Source organism: Eutrigla gurnardus, assembly GCF_963514095.1.
Source record: "Eutrigla gurnardus genome assembly, chromosome: 3".
In the NCBI taxonomy this organism is placed as follows: Eukaryota; Metazoa; Chordata; class Actinopteri; order Perciformes; family Triglidae; genus Eutrigla; species Eutrigla gurnardus.
Genome location: NC_139917.1, coordinates 24,763,515 through 24,784,491, shown reverse-complemented (window position 1 = coordinate 24,784,491; position 20,977 = coordinate 24,763,515). Strand labels below are relative to the sequence as shown.

The window sequence follows — 20,977 nt, the reverse complement described above, 5'->3', positions numbered from 1 at the left end:
ATAAAGCCATTGTAATGATTAGCTCCTCCCCTTGTTCAGCTTCATCTCCATTTATTGACTCTGTGAACCGTCTAACCACAGCTCAACGTGTGTTTGCTCAAGCATTTGTCTTGAAATGCCTGTGCTAACACAGCTTTGATTCAGTTGTGAAAGTGCGTTAGGGCCGTGACACCACTATTTTTATTCTGCAGCATCCTTTTCCTTAAAATAAAATGTCAAAAGTGTGTAAATGATGGATTTGCCCAATGAAAAAGGACAAGCATGAGAAACAGAAATGTTTTGCCGTGAGAAAAAGTGTCACAACCACCTGTTACGGAAACACCCTATCTTAAGAGGCAGGCAGGAAGTATTACACTGTCACATGTCTCAAGCAGCACCAGCAGCAGTTCAAGTCTCGAGGAGGGTGATGTGAAAGATGCATGGGCTGCGCCACATCTTCCTGCTCACCTACATGGTGGCAGTTGGTAAGATCTCATTTTTCTACATGGTGAATAATTCATGAGACAGTAGGAAAGATAGAAATGCTGTACAGGGAGGTTTTCTGATGTTGAGCTCTTTTTGGGGGGTGAAACAATAAAAATATTGTACCTTAGACTGTGATTTTTTTTACATGAATGTTCACTAAACAGATGTTTATAATATTTAATTCATCATATGCTATATTTTAACTTTTAACCCTCAGTTTAATGTGAATAATCGGTGTTGAGTGGCAGTGGGAATCTATCATGGTGAAAGTACTTTTTAAAGAAGTGTATGAATAGAAACTGAAAAGTTTGAGGATTGCTTTTAAAGAAACAAATTGCTTTTGAGTTTTTAAAAACTCCTTTTTTTTTTAAACTTTCTTTAAGCAGCAAAAACTTTTATTTGCCTCACGATATCACAAAACAAGGCAGAAGTGGATATTTCACAACAACAAAAAACACAAATACAAAGGGGAAAAGAAAGAGGAATTGTCTTGTGGTTTAGATGAACCGACCCTCCCGATTATAGGTTGTGAAAGAATGTACAGTGGCTGAGAGAGATGAACACACTGTACTTTTGACACATCTGCTTTACAGCCTGTAAAATTAAGTTAAGACAGGAAGAAAATTGCCGACATAAAATTGAGAAAGTACAGGTTCTGAAATGTACTCAAAGAATCTCTTTGAAAGTTAAATGTAAAAATGTATCTCTATGGCTGTTTTTTTTTGCATGCTAACTGAATCTCGCGTCATATTAGTGAGAACATTTTTTGTTAGAAAGTTTTTGAAAATGGGAGGAGTAGAAAGTACATTTATTTGTTTTAAAATGTAGTTATCAGAACAATAAATACTCAAGTACAGATACCTAAAAATTCTACTTAAATATAGTCACAATGTATTTGTACCAAAGACAACATTGACAGGAAATCGCCACATGAAGGTGTTATAGTAAGGTTGTTTGCAAAGTTCACACATTCTGCAGCAACATTAGCACCTGATGAGTTCACTCTCCTTTTAGCTATGTTTAGGTCTCCACCAACTCTTTAGGGAAATATCCAATTCTTTAGCTGCTGACTGCTTTCCACCAGCTAGCTGTGAACTTTGTCTGATGAGAGCAGTTGGACTGAACCAACAGTAAAGTTGCAGGTCATTAAACCAAAAACAATAAGCGGAAAGTCACTAAAATGCTGTGTAGCTGAGGGGAAATGTAGTCCGGTGATGATTCTCTGTGGATTCGTCGCTATGATGATGATGAAATTGTCATAATTAGCATATAAGTTCATGAGTTATAGCCAAAAAAAAATGTTTTTGTGAGGTCACAGTCACCTTTGTCCTCAGAAATTAAGGCGACACATGAAATTAAGCACGTGAATGATGCATGTAGCATATCAGGATTAGAAATTATCCCAGAAGGTGAAACTATTTTTTATTTTTTTTGTTCTATAAAGGCTTTTGTGACTCCAGAGGGAGGTGTGTGACGTCTAATAAATTGCTGACTCATGTGACGTCACCTGAGTCAGCATCAGTTGGAGCTGAAGGCTACACGTTTGAAAATTTAAGACATCAGGAGTTAGAGTAAGAACGATGTGGAGTTAGAAAAAGTGAGCTTATTGGACCTTTGTAGCCTGCTCCTCATCTCTGCTTGAGGCTAGCTGCTAGCATTAGCCGATACTAGCATATCGCACGCAGATATATGACCAAGCTGTTGCAAACAAGTTGCACTGTGGGTAATGTAGAAGTTGGATTTTGATTATGTGGAAGAACGCGTTTTTAAACTGTCCAGCCGAGTCGGACCATGTTATAGTGGTGCAAGGCTAAATTGGTGGAGTTCTCTTTTAAGGCTAAAGTAACAGCTTTGTGTGTCACCCATGTGGTTATGTTGCAGATATGTAAAATCAGGATTTCTCAAATAATATATTCTGGTGTCCACCGGGGTTGATTTGACTCTGATCTGCCCTCTAGTGGACATATTTGACACTCTCGGTGCAGTCACCTGTCTTGTCTGTATAAAGTTAGGGCATCATGAGCGTTACGTTGTAATATGTTGGGTTCTTTCACCCACCAAGAAAAAGGATTTAAGAAAAACATAAAAAATATACATGTAGCCACAACATGAACGTGAAGCTGGACAAACATTTGCCACAGATACACATTATTTTACACACTAGCTACTTAAACTTTATTTGAACTGTTTTAAGAATTAATTGTACTTCTTGAAATGTATTTTTAAATGTGAAAGAAAGGTTGTGCAGACTTTAACAATATAGTCAATCAATTCATTCTTAACCATCCTCAAGAACAACTGTAGTGAAAACATGAATATGTGGTCTTTTTTCACAAATTACAGCCGTCCCTGTTTCTTTGGCTTTCAACATTGACGTGACAAATCCTGATGTCTATGTCGGGGAACAAAAGGATTTCTTTGGATACAAAGTGCTTCAATTCATGTCTAGCACAGACAAAGGGTAAGTTTCCATTTGCAACTTGGTGGTTGAGTTGGAATCTAGTATTGCAATTGGAATAGGATTGTAATAATCCTCAATCCTCAATCCTCAATCAAAATCTTATCAGCCGTGCATTGTTTCCTTTCACACTTTAAGTGTAGATGGAAGACGATTCTGTTTTACTTCATCAGAAGCTGTGATGACTTGCTGGTTTATTGAATGACATTGCATCCTGTGACTCACCTTCCTGTTGCATTATAAGGATATAACACTTATGCCTTGCTTACAATATTGCTTACAATATTACATACATTTTTTTCTAAAGTGTACTGCTCATGTCAGCCTGGCCACTAAAATGCTTGACCCCATCCACAGGATAATCATCACTGCACCGCTGCAGCAAAATGGATCTGGGGGAATATGCAAACCCGACCAAAACCAAAAAATTCGGTGCTTCAACCCCGAAGGTATATACATAACTTTTTATATATATATATATATATTCAATATTACACAATAAATCACCCAATTAAAACAGAAAACCTAGTTTCTAGCAATGCATTAATATGAAATGGAAAATGGAAATATTTCATAATGTAGCTGAAAAGGTGTGTTTTTTAAGTAATAATCAACTGTTGCAGATATTTCTTCAAAAACCACAACAATAACCGTCAAGAACTTCGGCCTGTCGATGGCTGAAGACTACACACGCTCTGAATTCATTGTAAGAAAAATCCCGAAGCTCAATAAGTTTGATCAAATTTCAGATTTCTGAGCAAAATAAATCAATATGATGAATCAATTTCTTTCGCCTCATATGTTCTAATCTAGGTGTGCAGTCCAAATGCGGTCCATGAATGTGATGAGAACTCCTATGTGAACAGCCTGTGCTATAACATCACAAATAGTCTTCAGAACTTCTCCTCTTTCAGACCTGCTTTCCAAGGTAAAAGACATTTTAAGTGTTAACTTCTACAACTCTCTGGTTATAAAATCTTGTCCATCCTGCAGCAAAATAGTATTCTCCTAATTTTTCTCCCGACTTAATATTCTTTTTTAAAATGCTTTTTTCCAGAATGCACCGAAAAGCAAGTGGACCTTGTCTTTCTATTTGATGGCTCACTGAGTATGACAGATAAAGAGTTCCACATGAATAAAGTATTCATAGTGGATATAATGAACAGCCTTAAGAACTCATCAATCAAGGTCCCTGTGCTGCTGCAACATTAATGAGTTCATGTTAAATTATAAACACAATGTTGAACACTCCCTGATCTTGTCTGCTTTTTGTTTTTCCAGTTTGCAGCAGTTCAGTTCTCCACAGATTACAGAAAGGTTTTTGACTTCAGTGACTACGAAGCTGGTAGAGATCGCGACAAGCTGATGAATGAACCCCACATGCAGTCTCTCACCAACACACACAGAGCCCTCACATTCGTGTTGTGAGTTCAGATACATTACCCAAACAGTTCTCAATCTCTCACAACTGAATAACACTCAAATAACAGCTGCAGGGACAAACATACAGGAAGTTGCACACTACGACTACAAGATCATCATTTTATCATCTATTTATCCGTAATAAATGTTCATTTATAGAGGATACTTTTGCATTTGTTCCAGGGATGAAATCTTGGAAAACCCTGACGTTGGCGCCACTCCTGATGCCACTAAAGTTGTGGTACTAATCACAGATGGAGATCCCACTGATTTTGACATAGAAGGCATTATCAAAAGATATGATGAAAAAAACATAATCCGCTTTGTCATTGGGGTAAGCTGAGATGTGACATAGTTTTCTGTCTGATTTATCTATTTATTCAGCTAAAACAGCCACATGTGTAACGCCAGAAAAAAAAAAAAAACATCTTTTACCAGAATCAAAATGTGTTTTTAAGTGCAACAAGAGCCCAAGATTGTACAAAACTGCGTTGTTTATCTTGCTGACATCAGACACTGAGGTTCTTGATTTTTCTGGTTTTCTGGTTTCAGGTCAAAAAAGCTGATCTGAGTAAATTCAAAGCCATTGCTTCAGAACCGAAAGACAAAAATGCTTTCAAAATTGAGGACTATGGCGGACTCACAGGAATACTGGAAAACTTTCAAAAAAAGATCTTTGAAATGGAAGGTGATGTTCAACTTTTTTTTGTACAGAAATGTTCTTTAAAAAAAATGAGTGTACCTCTGCAATAGCAACGTGAACTAATAACATCTTTGTATTTTAGGCTCCAAAGTGTCTCGGGCAGGCGAAATGACCGATGAAATGTCTCAGAGTGGATTCACGGCTATCTTCTACAAAGTGAGTAAAAGTCAAAAACACACATTCAAAGTCTACATCTTCAACTGCCAACTATCACAATATCTTTAAACGTTCATCTTATAATTTCGCTGCAACAGCATTCATGGTGCGTGGTGCACCACATCCTGTTTGGACTGTTATCTTCTACTTACTACCATGGAATAAATGATGATTTAATCTTGCAGTCTCAACTGTTAAACACTGATGAAATACTTTGACAATTAAATAAAATACATAAAAATTAAATAAGGCTAAATAGCAGTATATTACTTCTCTGAGGCCGTCCCTCCTGCACTGTTTTTTTTTAAATAACCCAAACCCTAACTGGGTAATCCTTAAGGTCTATGGAAGAATACATTCATTCTTAGAACTAGTGAGGCCAAAGGTCAATATTGGCCTGACAGTGATGCCAGTTACCTGTATCAAAATAACCGATTTATCCTTGAGGCTAGCTGCGATATAGAAACAACAAAATGTAATCCTCTGTGGGCTAAAACGTATTTTCACTGCAGACCACCTTTACAAATGTGCAAAACTGCTATCAGGAATCCTCAATCCCTAACTACTGTACGGCAGCTCCACTCCTCTCTGTGACTAGACCTTTCTCTCAACAGGATCACTTTATTCTGGGTTCAGTGGGATCAAACAGCTGGCGTGGTTCTCTCCAAGACCATCATCAACAAAAACAAACACAAATTGAAGATCCACAAATGCAGATGGACTCCTACATGGGTACTGGACATAAAGTTACCTGCTTCTTTATTAAAAATGGGCTGTTAGCAATTATCATTAATGCAACCTAATGCAACGATAGCATTAGATTTCTCAAAAATTAAAATAATTTTAGAGGCTCAAAACTTCCTTCAATGCATATTCATAACCTGTTTAATGTGAGTATTTGATTGACTGTTGCAGGATACTCCATTTCTGTTGGAGAGAAGAAGAACGCTGCTCTATATTTCACGGGTGCACCAAGATTTGAGCACATAGGACAGGTCATTCTGTTCAGACACAACGGACAGAACTGGACAGCAGCCCAAAGAATAAATGGGGAGCAGGTTGGTAACCGTCTTCAGATGTTTTTAAATCTTACTTTACACATTCCAAACAAAAGTAGATCATTTATGGTTTATTTATTTTAAAGGTGCTATGGTTGGGATGTTTACCTCAATCTCACATTGCCTTTTTATTAAACCACCATTAGAGCTTGAAACACTTCACATTTGATGTCAGGTGTTACTTTGCAAAGTTACTCAGAAACCTTAAATGAAAATGCTTCTTGAAACAGGCTGTATTTGTGTCTGGAAGTAATCATGCAGAATTATTAATAAAATGCATTCATAGATGCAAAACACTGCATCAGAGCCAAATGTGCAAAGGCATATTCTTTCTGTGGTTACGGAGAGGAAACCAGAGCACTTCCTTGCACCTTGAAGAAAACCTATAAGACATTTGAGTTGTTTGAAATACAATACACATTTATCCTAACTTTACTTGTGTACATGTAGGATTTTCAAAAACGCTTAAAGGATATCATGTTTTTAATACTTAAATGACGTTCACGTTTCAGATTGGTTCCTACTTTGGTGCAACTGTGTGCTCAGTAGACGTGAACTCAGACGGCGACACCGATTTCCTGCTGGTGGGAGCGCCACTGTTTTACCAGGCTCAGGAGAAGAAAGAAGGCCAGCTCTACGTCTACACAGTGACTGACGAGGTGGGCTGTGGTCCAGAATCAGTGTTTGTGTTTTAATGGTGTTACTGGGAGCTTTAACTAGCATTTTGTTTTCTTAATCAATGAACGTATGTTCTTATTTCCAACAGCTGCAACTGAGAAGTGAAGTGGAGGTGATTGCTCCGTCCATGGGGAGATTTGGTATGACCATATCAAGTCTTGGAGATCTGAACGGAGATGGACTCCGAGAAGTTGCTGTTGGAGCTCCCCTCGAGGATGGTGGAAATGGGGCTGTGTACATCTACCTTGGTGACAGACAGACAGGGATACGCAGGACTTTCAGCCAGGTGAGAAAAACTGACACATGATATCTTTTTGGTTTTGTTGTGGTTTTGTACACGAAGAAAAGAGCCACACATTGGTTAAGTGGTCACTATGCTGGGAGCAGATGTTTCCTCTCGTCCTATATACGTAAAAAGTCTATGTCAATACATCAGATTTCAGACATAAACTGGCTTTCACACTAACAAAGTCATCTTCTGAGTCAATGAGTATTATTTTTCAGTGATTTTGGCATTTATTTAAAAATCTATATCCGTCTCACCCTGGACATCTACAATAGGACAGCATTCGATGCCACCTCCTCTCTAATGAATACCTTCAAATACTGTATGTGTGCAAATCATGCTCCGTTTCAGTTGTCCAATCTCTTATTATTCCAGAGGATCATGGGAGAGAATATAAAGCCTGGGCTGAGATTCTTTGGACAGGCCATCGATGGACACATTGATCTTGGAGAGGATGGACTCCCAGATATTGTGGTCGGATCGGAGGGCACTGTTGTTGTCTTAAGGTATGGATATCATCTACTGTTTATTTGACTCTTTGTAACTCAAGAACATCATTACATGACATTAAATAGATGTCCTAGAAACTACAATTCCGTCTGACATATTTGATAACAAACAAAAGGCATAGCACATTTTTCCTTAAAATAAAAAAAATAAAAGGTCAGGAGAAATTTTTATATTTCCAGAAGATAAAAAGAGCAGTGGCAGCGCACCAAGCAGTGTTTTCAGGTGTAAGGACTTGTATTGCTGTCTGAGTAAATGCGTGAACAATCATCTCCTATATAAGCTTTTAAAATGGTCTCTCTCAATCATTTGATGAATGTCTTTTAGGTCCAAGCCCGTCTTTGATGTCATGGCACGTCTGACATTTCTACCTAAAGAGATAAGCACCGACAAAATTGACTGCTTGGGTAACACAGACCAAACTATACCAATGGTTACATTAAGAGCTTGCTTTGAAATGGTAGAAACAACAAAGAGTAAAGCAGGTAAGGACCTGACCCAATACTAGGATTCATTAACAGCTGCTGATACTTCACACCCTATCAATGCCTTATTGTAATGCTGCTGTATTGTCTTGGCAGGGGCGATGAGCTCCGGACTGAACATCTCGTACAATCTCTGCGTGGATCCGATGAGACAAAACAAAAATCGCGGTTTCTTCAGTCAAACTGATAAGAAAGCAAGGAATCTTACCTCTACCTACACGCTGAGGGATAAAGACACCTGCTTCAACTACACCATCTACATGCCAGTATGAGAATATTCACCCTCACATACTCACAGCGATCACCAACTGCACATATATAAACATCATCAATGTCTCGTCAAGGATACGGAATAACATTTGTTGGTAGCACTTGCATGTGTAGCACCACCTTTTCTGCCATGGTAACTGACATATAGCTTGCAAAACTATAATGCTTAACTAATTACTTAGCATCATCAACAACAAAAATCTAATACTAATAATCATATTCATAATAATTCAATAATTTTTCCTTGCAGACATGTGTGAAAGACATATTATCACCTATGATCATCAAATTCAACTTTTCCCAAGTTGACAGTGAGAGTGCCAGTGCCATCCTGAATGTGGACAGCAAAATGCAGGCCGTTGTTGAGGTATGTGCAGCGACTACAGCAGACGGTATACATAAGGAAAAGATCTGAGTTGATGACTTTTGTTAATTTGTCTTTATTCACACTTTTTCAGGAGTGGATTTACTTCTGACACAGATAGCAAAGATTGCCTTGACGTCTTATTTGTGACTGAATTACTGAATTTTTACCAGGCTAGCTAGAAACTTAAAACCTAAAGCTTTTTGCAACGTACATATTTTTTGTCATTATATTTTAAAGAACTTGTTCCTACTGAAGATGCACATTTTCACAGACCAGTATGATTAAGCTATTGTTCTGAATATCAGGCTTTTGTCTACACATGCAATAGATGTAACTTGAGTCTATAGTCAGGCTGATGTTTAGCAGTTATAGGCTAATGTTAACCACTTTTACCATATTAGTTTAGTGCATTAGCATAGTAATTAACACTAAACACTAAATACAGCTGAGGCTGATTGTGATCGTCATCAGTCTAGCAATTATTTGGTCATTTACGAAAGTACATTTTTCAATGAATGATTGTGTGAGATGAAAAATCAGGAGATTATTACTCGCTACAAAATTTCACAGCAATCAATTAAATGTGTTTTTTTGTAGACATTTTTAATCTGAACCAAAAATATCATGGTGACACCATTATTGTATTAATCAGAAGTCAAAAGAAAATCATTAAAATAATTCCTCTGATTAACTTAAATTCCTGTAAAAAAAACTGTCATGGCGATACATCCAATCGTATTTTTAGATATTTCAGTTGGTCGCTGGCACGGCTGAAAACCAGCATATTAACTGTGGTGGTGGTGGTGGTGGTGGATTGAAATGACTGTTGATATGTCTGTTTTTTTGTATTGCAGGGAACACTGTGTTGTTTACACTAGTCTTCCTCTGTATCTTCAAGCGTGACACCAACCGACAGTTTCTGTGTTTGCAGGTTCCCTTTGAAAAGCATTGTAGAAAAAATGACACATGTATTGCCGAACTTGAGGTGGATTTCAACTTCATGTACGTATCTATGAGTAACACACACCACATCAACTGTAGTTTTAACATTGCATGTCCAAATGTAAGAGGTGTTCTCTTTTTCTTAGGACTCCAACATTAGTGGTGGCAAGAGATAACTACTTCAACGTGTCTGTAAAACTGTCCAACCATGGTGACGACTCGTACTACACCAGCCTAACAATGCACTATCCTCCAGGCCTCTCCTTCTCGTGGATGGCTCAGATAGAGGTGACTCAAAACTTTTATAACACGTCCCACTCATAGGCCTCTTTACTATATAAATGTACGCCTGCTTATTTAGGGGGAACTCCTAAAATTACATCACTTACGAGCAAGTGATGTGTAAGACCTGGGTCTCATTTCTAACCATTGCAAACGCATAAAACAGGCCTTGAGAGAGGCGTACACCACTTCCCAAAAGCTGCGATCTATAAAAATAAACTTAAGAGACAGGGGAATTTGCTGATGTGTTGTGTATGATGAGTTCAAGTAATGATTTCTCTCACACATTTCATTTCATGATTCAATTTCAAGCGATAGTGAGTCACTGTGGCATCCAGTCTGTCCTCACTCCAACATGAGCAGACAAAGAAGCAGAGCTGTCCGAGGGCTTGTAGATCACGTTGATGGTCCAGGGTCCGTGTTCACTCCGTGTTTATTGGGTTAAAGCTGAAGTGGTGTAAATGAGAAAACTAGTCATATTCTCAATTCTTTGTCTTCGCCACGAGTAGACCAATTCACCAGGAAGAAGTCAGGAATCACAGTGGGCTGGTGGAGCGCTGAGTCTAACCTGTGCCCCCGGGATCAGGGCAGCAGCGCTGGGGGGGTTTGCGAGGGATGAATCTGTGTTGGTATAGCTCCGCTATAGGTCACCTGGAGCTGCCTCACACTCTTCTCCCGGCCAAGTGGTCTCCTGGTGGCGGAGAGGACGAAACAAAAAAACATGAGTCGTGTTCCCATTTCTGCCGCTTTGGATTGAATCCAATAAAACGTACAGGGACACGACACAACACAGACCCCGGTTAGTGCCACTGCAAACACACAGGTGGCTAATGTAAACTCTAGGCCGACGTCACACGGGGAGATAAGATAGTAGTGTAAATTTGACCGACTTTGGTCAAATGAGTTACTGGGTTTAGAAAAAAATAAAAATAAACGATGACTGTAAATTTGGGTCGTATGGGAGAAATGACTTGCTGCACCCTATTTGTTTGAAGCATGTAACCAGATCTTACACATTGCAACTTGCAACACCAAACGCAACGCAAATGTTCGCGTTGAGATTGGTGTGAAAGCGGCTTCAGGGGGGTTTCTAAGACATCAAACTCTGAGAAGTAATGTAAGGTGCCAGGCTGTGGTCATTTTTGAAGGCTTTATCGTAGGCAACTGGACTTGTGTGTGGTTTTTGAAGACGAACTTAAAAAAAAAGCTTTCAAAGAGAACTAATGCCTGAAAGTTTAAACTTAAACTTGCTTACAGTATATCAACATACAGTCATATTGACAAAAACTTAGTCACATATTTTATTCTAGAGGGTTCACACGTTCATGTTTTTTCTTTAAACAGGAGACGAGAGCAGTCATCCACAGCTGTGAAGATCTACCTGGAGTACTTGACAAAACTGTATGCGGCATCGGCGGTCCTCTGTTTCGCAGCAGATCATATGTGAGTCATACTGCGTCCTACCAGACGGATGTTTCACAAGTTCACCAGTTCAAAAATCAAGAACCGAGACCAACTGCCTGAACCTTTGGCATTCTCAAATTTGCTGTTGCTCTTTTATCTCTCTCTTATGACTCACATCCAACACCCCTGAAGGCAAAGTTCATAACTTATTTCCGCATCACCGATGAGTACGAGTGGAATGAAACCATCTCGATGACCATTACTGCAAAAAGGTAGAGGAGTTCTCATTCAATCCAACACACAGCACGAAGCCAAAATTCATTTCTGTATTATTCAAATATGATTAATTACTAGAATTACATATTTCGTGTTACATATTCACAAGAAATGCTTTTAACCCCCTCAGTGATAACATAAACTCCAACCGCACTGCCGTCCTGTCCAAAAGCATCCCAGTAAAATTTCAAGTTAAAATGGCAGTGATAGCGTAAGTATTATTATGAGACTTTTCACACAAATGTAACTGTACTACTTATATATGCCTAGTCATTTTTATTTTTTGAATTGAGGTATTTTGCATTAAAAAAAAACATGTAATTATATTATCGAACCGCTTCCTGGATGTTGTACTCATCCTGTGTTGTTTTCAGGAAAGACGACCATGTCACATATCTGAACTTTACAAGAGAGGATCCTGGACCTAAAGAAATGTTTGCTACATATAAGGTGAGGCAGTAGGTTTTTATGCAACAAGCAACCATCCAGTCGCAAAGTCCCAAATGTTACCTAATCTATGCATAGCCGACTGATTGATTAGGTTGCCATCACCAGTATTTACTGATTGTTTGGCTACTTGGGGGCATCTGAAACAAGCACCCGACACATCATCACCAATATTCACCCTCCTTTTTTGGCTCAGCTTTGGTTTTCACAGAATCCAGGCTCCGCTATGTTCACCAACTAGTCCTGAATTTGTTTGTCTGCTGTTGGTGGGCTGCTAGTATACAAATAATACAGTACAGGAGTGTGTGACTTAATAAATACATGACACAAAACATGCTACTTGACCTTTAAAAAAGGTGCTTCGAGGCATATTTTGCTACCTTTGGACAGAGCCAGGAAATTTGATCGTCAACTTTGTTAAACTATTTTCATTTTATTAAAATATGCAACATTTTAAACACTTTTCATTACAAAAGGTTATACAACAGAAAAGGATCTCTTGTGCTATGAAATTAAAAATACCAAAATGCATAGAATAATAAAAAACAAAATGCTTGCATGTGATGTGAAATGTGTTATTCCTATTGTGACTCTATGCTCATGTAAATGCCAATTACTTCTGGCTAATTATTTTTATCCCATTCTTCCTGTGTGCCTTAAGTTGCAAGAAAGTGAATTTCCCAAAATGTCAAACTATTCTTTTAAAATGGACCAAATTTCTCGTTTTTTTTTGCAGATAGAAAATCTTGGTTTCAAGGACTTTCCTGTCAACGTGTCCATATTCTTCCCGACTAAACTGGACCATAAGTTTGAAATGATGAACTATCAAGTCTTCGTCCAGCCGGTAACTTGGCGACTTACTCATACTGCTGCTGTGTATAGAATTACAAATCCTTAATGCTTACAAATTACCTTTTTTTTTCTTCTTTTAGAACAAAACTCAATGCACAGGCATTACTGACACAAAATCTGAGGTAAGTCAAACATATTTAGAATCAAAATATTTTAACCATGTATTAAATTGCAAGTAATACAATTAATTGCTCTTGGGTTACAGTACTGCTCGCCAGAAAAAGACTGTAAAATCATAGTGTGTGATAATTTCATCCTGGAGAAAGAATCCCCCATTGAGTTTACATTGTCAGGAGGCGTACAATTCAGGGACATCAAACAGCAAGCGGACGTATGTAGCAACAACACACAATACATACCACATGTACCATTGAAAGTGGGGAATATATATCCATACTTGACATGTTCTTACTTTGCAGAATATTCCCTTCCTTAAACGGCATACTGGAGACAGCAGGGAGGTTAAATTCAAAAGCTTCATAAATGTTAACTATGACAAGGAACGGTATGTGCTGGATTCTTATGAACAAGAGGTAGGTTGACGTTTGAAATACATCCTTTTTTTCCAGGATATGTTATCGTATTTAATAACCACAAAATAAATTAAATTCTCACAGGAGAAGTCCGACGATGCAACAGTGAAATGGGTACGTTCAGTCTACACATTAACAGCCAAAACTATTTTATCTGCATTTCACATCCTTATTCAAATGACCCCAATGTGAAAACTACTTTCTACCACCAGAATGAAGTTCAGGTTGAGTTGATAATCCTCCCGAATCCCTGGATGATCATTGCAATTGGAGTTGCATTGGGTTTCTTGCTTCTGGTCATAATCGCAGTCATCTTGTTAAAGGTGAGAGTCCAAATGTAATTCCAAACCACAAGAAAAACAGACACTGAATTAAAACTGTCAGCTAATGATTTTTTCGTGTGTCTGTCATTAGTCGGGTTTCTTCAAGAGGAAAACGGTCGAGGATTTTCAAGCACAGGAGGAGAAAGCATCTCTTCAGCCCGGCACCCCTACCGAGTCCATGACTGCCCCCACCAATGGGAAAGTCAGCCAATCAGAGCCCGAAGACAAAACTTCAGAGGAAAAAAATCTTCTCGACACAGAGTAGCACCCCCCACTAGCTGATACAGAGGAGGAACTGGATTACATTCATGAAGCAGCCCTCCAGTGGGCTGATGGGAATATAAAACATGCACAGGAGGTCATGAAAGAGTGCTGCAGGATGTAATTCCAAAACCCCAAATTAAATTCAGGTTCTCTTGTCTCAAGTCAATGGGCTTTGGGTTAGATGAGGTCTGTGGTTAACACAAACTGAAAGAGATGCTAACATTTTGTCCTATGATATAAAATATGTCAGTAATTATCCTTCTCTTTAATTTTGAGGCTTTGACATGTCCTAAAAAAGGCGACTGCTAACAAGTTGCTAAATGGGACGACTAAGCGCCACCGTGACAAACACTGGTGACATTAGCATTTTAATTTTTTTTTTTTTTTTAAACATAAACATGCGTTTGTCACAAATATTATTTTCTGCATTGATTCAAAGTCTAATGGAAAAGACCTCTGGCTTTCTGTCGAGGGAAGCACTTTAATGCAAACTTATAGGATGGCCGATAAAAGATAAGCCATTCCTGCAGCAGTCTATCAGTAAGTAACAGTGCTAAAGGAATAGTTTGACATTTTGGAAAATATGTTTCTTCACTCAGTAATCAAGGTATGGCTAAGTATGGAACGTTGAGCAGGTGTTCTGAACCGAGGCAGCGGCAGCAATTAAAGAGGTACTGCTGCACATAAACCTGTTTTGAGCTATATACTAAATTATATGACTGTACTGTGATGAAAAACATCAATGCGGATGATAATATTGACCTTTTCTTACAAAATGTATTGGACAAACTTGGAGGCGTGGTGAATAATATCAGCTTTTGTTTACATGTGCAGTATTGGAAAGACAACTGCCACTATATATACTGTATATATATATTTTTTGCCTTTTTGCCTTTTCTTTGAGATTGGTTTTTGGTGTATTGTTTTGGCTCTATAAATAAAAACACTGTCATATATTCATTCTATGATGTGGTTTGTCCCTTTATATCCATCCATCCACCGAGAGACAGAGACACACACTGTTAATATTTTAATGTTCAATGATTACAATTTTGACACACAAAAAAAAACAAAAAACTAAATGTTAAATACAAAGAAGACCATAGATTTTCAAAGGTGTGCCCTCATATCATGGTTATCATGTCTGACCACAAGGCAAGATTGAGATTAGATTTAACATAAATGTAATCCAACATTAGTGTCCGAAGTGGAAAACAGTGTTGTTGTCTAATGTCTTTAAAAGGTCCTTGAGAAGTCTGGCCACCGTCTCCGTTTACCCACTTTCCTCATTCTGATGCAAACGTCTTGGTCGGGTGTGACGCTGCATCAGCGGCGCCACTGGTTAGCATGGCGTGTTGTGTGTGCTAAGAGTTTCTCACCTGAGGTTCGGTCATTCCTGGACAGATCTCCTGTCGCTTCCAAGGAGATCTGTGGAGTCTGAACAGAGGGCTGGTGCTCTGTTGAGTGTGTAGCTTTTCTCAGTGGACCGCTGGTCTGGGAGTCTGGAGTCTGCAGATTACAAACGGTAAGATGTAGATGTTGAGATATTTCCCAGGCTTAAGTCAATTACATTCATGGGTATCGTGAAAATGATATAGCAATCAATCCGATCGTTGAGATATTTCAATCAAATGTACATCAGATTTGCATCTTCAGTAGGAACCAATGGGCTTGGGGCTGAGAGCAACAGAAAGGGCATGCTGTAAAACATTGAGAGATGGACTGACATTGTTGTTTTTTTGTGTCTTCATGGCATACGTCGAAAAACAATCCTGCCTCATCCTTCAACCAAAATCAACACAATCTGCAGCGGAACAAACGGAACGTTCCCTTTCCAGTAAAATATGACTCTTCTGCTGTTGCTTCACAAAGACAGCCCGTCCTGATCAGGCGTACATTTCTTCAGAACTGAGTAAACAGCATACCTGAAGGGATGCCGGTCTGAATATCGTCCCGCTGCTCTCCATCCTGTTGGTATGGGCTCAGGCACAAAAAGAGCGTCTTCAGAACTGAATCTGCAGTGGCAGCTGCTGCTGATCCTACAAACAATGAATGCATGTATTTCAGCAGCACATTTCACAGTAGTATTTAAAAGGCAGTGTGGGCCACGTCCTTACCTTTGTGGGATGAGATGTCGGGCAGCTGCTGACCAGCTCGGGTTGTAGATGGACTGTTACCACGAGGGGTTGGACTGGTCGACTTCTCATGGAGAGGATCAGACACGAGGCTACAGGCGGGAGACACCGGCTGATTTGTAGGTTGATTTACATGCTCCGTTGAACGGTCTTCATGTTCAATTTTAGGATTAGGAGAGAAATCGGGGGATCGTGGTGCACAAGAGATGTCTTTGACAGCTCTAACCTGACGTGGGAGAGGTGTCTCTAAATCAGTGGCCCTTCGTTTTGAGTTTGATAAACGAGACAAATTATTAACGGACTGTTTTGACTGGTGAGAAAAGGAGGGAGTCCTTGAAAAATCGGGTTGAGGTTGCATGCGTGGGAGAAGAGAACTGAGAGGGGCAGCAAAAAGGCTGCGCAAGGAGCTGGTAGAGGCTTTGTCAGGTTCAACTGCACTTTGAACACAATTACTTTTGCAATCTGCAGGCTGTGGAGGAGAACAGGAAGTTTGAATAAAGGCTTGAGGAGAAGAGGAACTTGTTTCCCTGTTGTCTATAGGCTGCAGAGTGTCAGTAATGGGACTTGCAAAAAGGGTCTGAAATGGTCTTTTCGCAATCTTTTTACATCCCACTGACAAACCACCGCAGTGTGCCGTTTTACTGCTCTCTGCTGCGCTTTCAGATGACGAATGTTGTTGCGTGACACGTTTGAGGCCAGATTGCGTCTTTTCCGACTGCAGGTGGATCTCAGAGGGTTGTTGGTTTGCTGAATCGCTTTTCTTCGTGGAGCAGGTGACGGGTTCAGCAGGAACAGAAGCTCCACCTTTAGACTCTGTGAACGCTGGAGAGGGGGGAAAAGTTGCGGGGGGGAAAAGTAGCTTTGTTGAGGCTTGTGAGTCAGATGTCCGGACAGAGAGATGTGGCCTCAACTGTGAAATGCGATTTGAAGTAGATGTCTGGAGAAGGGGCCTTGAATAAATGTTGCGATTAGTGTCTCGAAAGGGAAAAGCACCTTGACTTTTACAGTTTGCAGAGTATGTAATCTCCACAGGCAGGTGCACGCTCCTTTTCATCTCTCCTTTGGATGCCGAATGCTGCACCTCCAACTTGACTTCATGGGCAGCTGTTTGAGCAGATTTCAGTGATTCTGGCACAGTTCCACCTTGTTCCTTGGAATCCTTGGAGGACAGAGTAAGATTAGGGCACTTCTTTGGAAACGGGCCGCTGCGCTCTTGTTGGGACGACAGGCTCTTGAACATTTTTTCCTGGAATTTGTTCACTTCATTTCTGGAATTTGCCGAGTCCAACACCTTCTCATCCTGGGTTTCTGAACTTAGCTGAGAATCGGTGTTCTCTTCATACTCCGTTTTGGGGGTACGGGATGCAGTTTGTGCAGTAGGAGAGGTGGGTATGTGGCCAAAGGTAAAGTCCACTGATTTACATGACCTGAGGACAGCATCCACAGAGTAGGGAACTTGGCTTTTGTTTGCAGAGCCTGACGTGCCAGATTCTTGACCTCTTGGAGTTGTAAATAAAGTAGGGAAGGGTTTGAATAGTTGAGGTCCAAGCACTGCTGCAACTGAATAACAAACTGGCTCCTCATGTTCAATGTTACTTGATGCCTGGGTGTGAGGATGGGCAGTGTCCGATGCATGTGGCGGGACAGCTCCCTCCATGACGTCAGTCAGCTCTTCGGTTGGACATAACGAGGTTTCTTTGTCTGCATTTGTTCCTGCGCTGTTGTAGAAGTTTGGTCTGAAAAATAAAAAAGATTTATGTTAGAAGCTGAATGCGTTGATGATAACTGGTATAAACTCCTATGCAAGATTTACACTGATGTATTCACAGAATCCCAATGAGAAGTTTACGTTTGCAAACCTGAGTAGTTGTTGGAGTGTATCGGAGGTCTCGTTTGCTTCTGGAATTTCGGACTCATCCGTGTTCACTGGCTGTTCCGACGACTCCTGTTCAGCTTTTTTTGCAAAATATTCATGATCCCGTTTTAATGTCTGTGGTGAGAAGAAGCCCAGACATGCAATCATCGTCTACACAATGCATGCTTAATATTGTGAGAAATTATTGGATTTAAACATACGCACCTCATCCAACAGTGGTTTGGTGACATCATTGAGTGGCTCGTGGGAAAACCTGCAATCTGCTCCTTGAGAACATTTTCCTTTTTTGTGGAAGAACTTGCAAGGAACGGACTGTGCAGCTTAGTTAAGGAAATATGATGTTCAAGAGCCTCCACTTTCCAACAAATAACAGTACAATACTAATCACAGAAATACTGCTGTTCAACCAAAGGATATTATGCATGTATGGACAGATCTCCCCCTTTGAGCATAAGCCTTGGACGTAGAATTTGCACACTTCTTTCACAAGATCGTTGTAACCCGTAACATGTTCCAGTTGGCAGTCACCATCCTGAGTGCAGTTATAACGAAACACAATAAAGATATATATATATCTTTATACAAACACACATACATATATACAACATACATATAAACAGACAATAAACATAACCTTGATGCACCTTCCCCGTAGGAAATGTCGACAGATTAACCGCCCATTCACCAAAACACCATTCTGGTCCTTGAACTCTTGTGACATGCAGCGTTGCCTCACTTGGATGTCCTAAGAAGAAAAATGAGCACAACAATAATATTCACATTTTAATTAATATATTGTTAATACAGGGCACCAGGCAGTAAGAATTATTATTATTTTGAAGCTTATTACAGTGGTCCGGCAGCCACAGATATTGTATTTCTTATCTTGTTTTATTTTTTAATCAATGGGAGTGTCAAAAGAATGTTGGTGACCATTTATCATCATCGGAAAAAAATAAAAAAATAAAAAACATTTTTAACAAAATGTAGTGTTTGACTGATCCGAATGCCACAACAGCATGTGGGCATAATGCAAGTGCCCTCACATTCAAACTGTAACAGATAACCGGGTGGTGCTCCTGCTTACCTGCTTGTCGTTTGTACCGTGTCTTCCATCTTTTCCCCAAGTAGGTCCAGTCTGATGGTTTCCACCTCTATTGGCAGATCTCCATCCATTCTTCTGTTGATGCGGATTGTTCTGCCCCTCCAGCATCTTATTCCGCTGCTTGTTGAAATTCTGATTCTTTTTAGTTATGTTATTCTGACCATTCCAAAATTTGCCATTGTGATCAGCTTTATAACGATGATTATGCATCCCTTCTTTGGTGAATCCAACACCTGTATGTTCACTATCAGTGTTTTGCACGTGGTGGTGCCTGGCCTTGGAGTAACCATCGTTGAAAGATGCAGCATTATAACTCCTCGTTGTGTGGTCTTGGTAACATAGCTTCTGTGGAAAGAAAATGCAAAGAAATGATTTATTATTGTTAATATTGTTATATTTATCATAACCTTTTCAAGTTGGCAACAAATACATAGTGTGGAGACAAGCGGCACAAACCCCATACAGCTTAATTTTTAATTACTCTTAATTGCAGGTGGACCTAGACAAAACTAATTCAAATAACTGCTGTACTAATTAAACGTTTCCTAGGCTTTAGTTTGAGAGGCTGCTAAGTTGTATTGCATGCTGTTGTTATGGGAGGTTCATCTAAACATCATTCATTTTTGTTATTGTCTCAAGTAATGCAGGAATGTGGTGCAATGGTTGAAATCTTCCACTATGCTGCAACAAGTACATACTAAAGTGAATTATAGTCTCACCTTTTTATAAGGGCCAGTCTGCTCAGCCTGGATTGTCCTCTTTCTGGCATCGCCTGCTTCAGTCTCGTTCCTGTAAAACAAGTATTAGTCGGTTTGTTTTTTTGAGTAATTGCATTACAAACACCTCATTTGAACACCGTTACCTGCGCGGAAAGGCTGGTCGGCCGCCGGGGCTCCTGACATCCTCCTCCACAGCAGACAGTCTCGTGAACAGGTTTGCGAAAGCCATTTTTATTTTTTCCTCGTCATAATTATTATTTGTCTTCTTGTGGAAAAACTAGCATGACAGTCAGAAGATACTGAAGTTAAAAAAAACAGCCACCAGCCTCGCGTCCATGAAACTAGAAATAAACGACTTTAGGTTCCCTCTCACTTTAGGTATTACCTTCCCTAACTCGCTTTTCTGTACGGGTTTAGGCTGCGGTCCAGTAAATGTGTGTGGTTCACATGTTACTCCATCGTTCACTTATCGCACCTTCTTCCGGGTTTGACATAAACGTCACCTCCTTCTTCTTCTGCTGCCGTTTAATGGCGGTTGGCAAACAACGTTAAGGCGCATTACCGCCACCAACTGGTATGGAGTGTGCATCAAGATTCTAATTATTATTCCCTAATTCTTATAATAAAGAAATACAAATTGTAATAAATATATATCATATTATCTTGATTGATAACTAAGAGGCTGAAACAAACATGTATAACACTTCACTCTTCTGTAGGAGATCACAGATCCAAATTTAGACCCTATATCAGTCCTGGGGGGTTTCTTTTGAAAAAGTAGGTCAATCCTTAAGTTCCTGTCAACATACAATGAGAGTTGGCATCTTTTATGATATTTACACAGAGCATTTATACAGAGCATTGCTTTAAAATGGAGTTATTCTATGTGACTTTTTATGTGACCTTGTCCTGCGTTTCTCCGTGGGGCTTTTATTGTATTCAAATGTAATTGAGTAAATGGCGA

At 39.5% G+C, this 20,977-nt stretch overlaps 2 protein-coding genes across 4 annotated transcripts; one reads left to right on the top strand and one right to left on the bottom strand.

The window, feature by feature from the left end:
* The first annotated feature begins 316 nt into the window (after window positions 1-316).
* LOC311011081 (integrin alpha-L) lies at window positions 317-15,143 on the top strand. The gene is made up of 31 exons (XM_084005803.1): window positions 317-464; window positions 2,809-2,926; window positions 3,281-3,372; window positions 3,547-3,629; window positions 3,737-3,851; window positions 3,981-4,111; window positions 4,205-4,347; window positions 4,529-4,679; window positions 4,898-5,033; window positions 5,131-5,204; window positions 5,819-5,936; window positions 6,120-6,262; window positions 6,775-6,921; window positions 7,029-7,226; window positions 7,602-7,732; window positions 8,061-8,218; window positions 8,315-8,484; window positions 8,739-8,855; window positions 9,787-9,857; window positions 9,944-10,085; window positions 11,424-11,522; window positions 11,676-11,755; window positions 11,890-11,970; window positions 12,134-12,209; window positions 12,943-13,050; window positions 13,139-13,180; window positions 13,264-13,389; window positions 13,478-13,591; window positions 13,676-13,705; window positions 13,804-13,914; window positions 14,006-15,143. Exons 1-31 carry the CDS (start codon window positions 416-418, stop codon window positions 14,177-14,179), a joined length of 3,528 nt encoding a protein of 1,175 aa, XP_083861929.1. The 5' UTR covers window positions 317-415; the 3' UTR covers window positions 14,180-15,143.
* Window positions 10,092-20,483, bottom strand: LOC311011082 (uncharacterized protein). Of its 3 annotated transcripts, none has more exons than XM_084005805.1 (11): window positions 20,157-20,483; window positions 20,014-20,083; window positions 19,277-19,639; window positions 18,824-18,934; window positions 18,607-18,721; window positions 18,394-18,503; window positions 18,173-18,303; window positions 16,296-18,049; window positions 16,104-16,217; window positions 15,558-15,687; window positions 10,092-10,770 (listed from the first exon to the last, which is right to left on the bottom strand). In XM_084005805.1, exons 1-10 carry the CDS (start codon window positions 20,240-20,242, stop codon window positions 15,569-15,571), a joined length of 2,973 nt encoding a protein of 990 aa, XP_083861931.1. In that variant the 5' UTR covers window positions 20,243-20,483; the 3' UTR covers window positions 10,092-10,770; window positions 15,558-15,568. The 3 variants fall into 3 exon arrangements, with proteins under 3 accessions (XP_083861931.1, XP_083861932.1, XP_083861930.1); XM_084005806.1 differs by lacking the exon at window positions 10,092-10,770 and having other exon boundaries at window positions 15,196-15,687; window positions 16,296-17,135; window positions 17,307-18,049; XM_084005804.1 differs by lacking the exon at window positions 10,092-10,770 and having other exon boundaries at window positions 15,196-15,687.
* Between the last annotated feature and the right edge of the window lie 494 nt (window positions 20,484-20,977).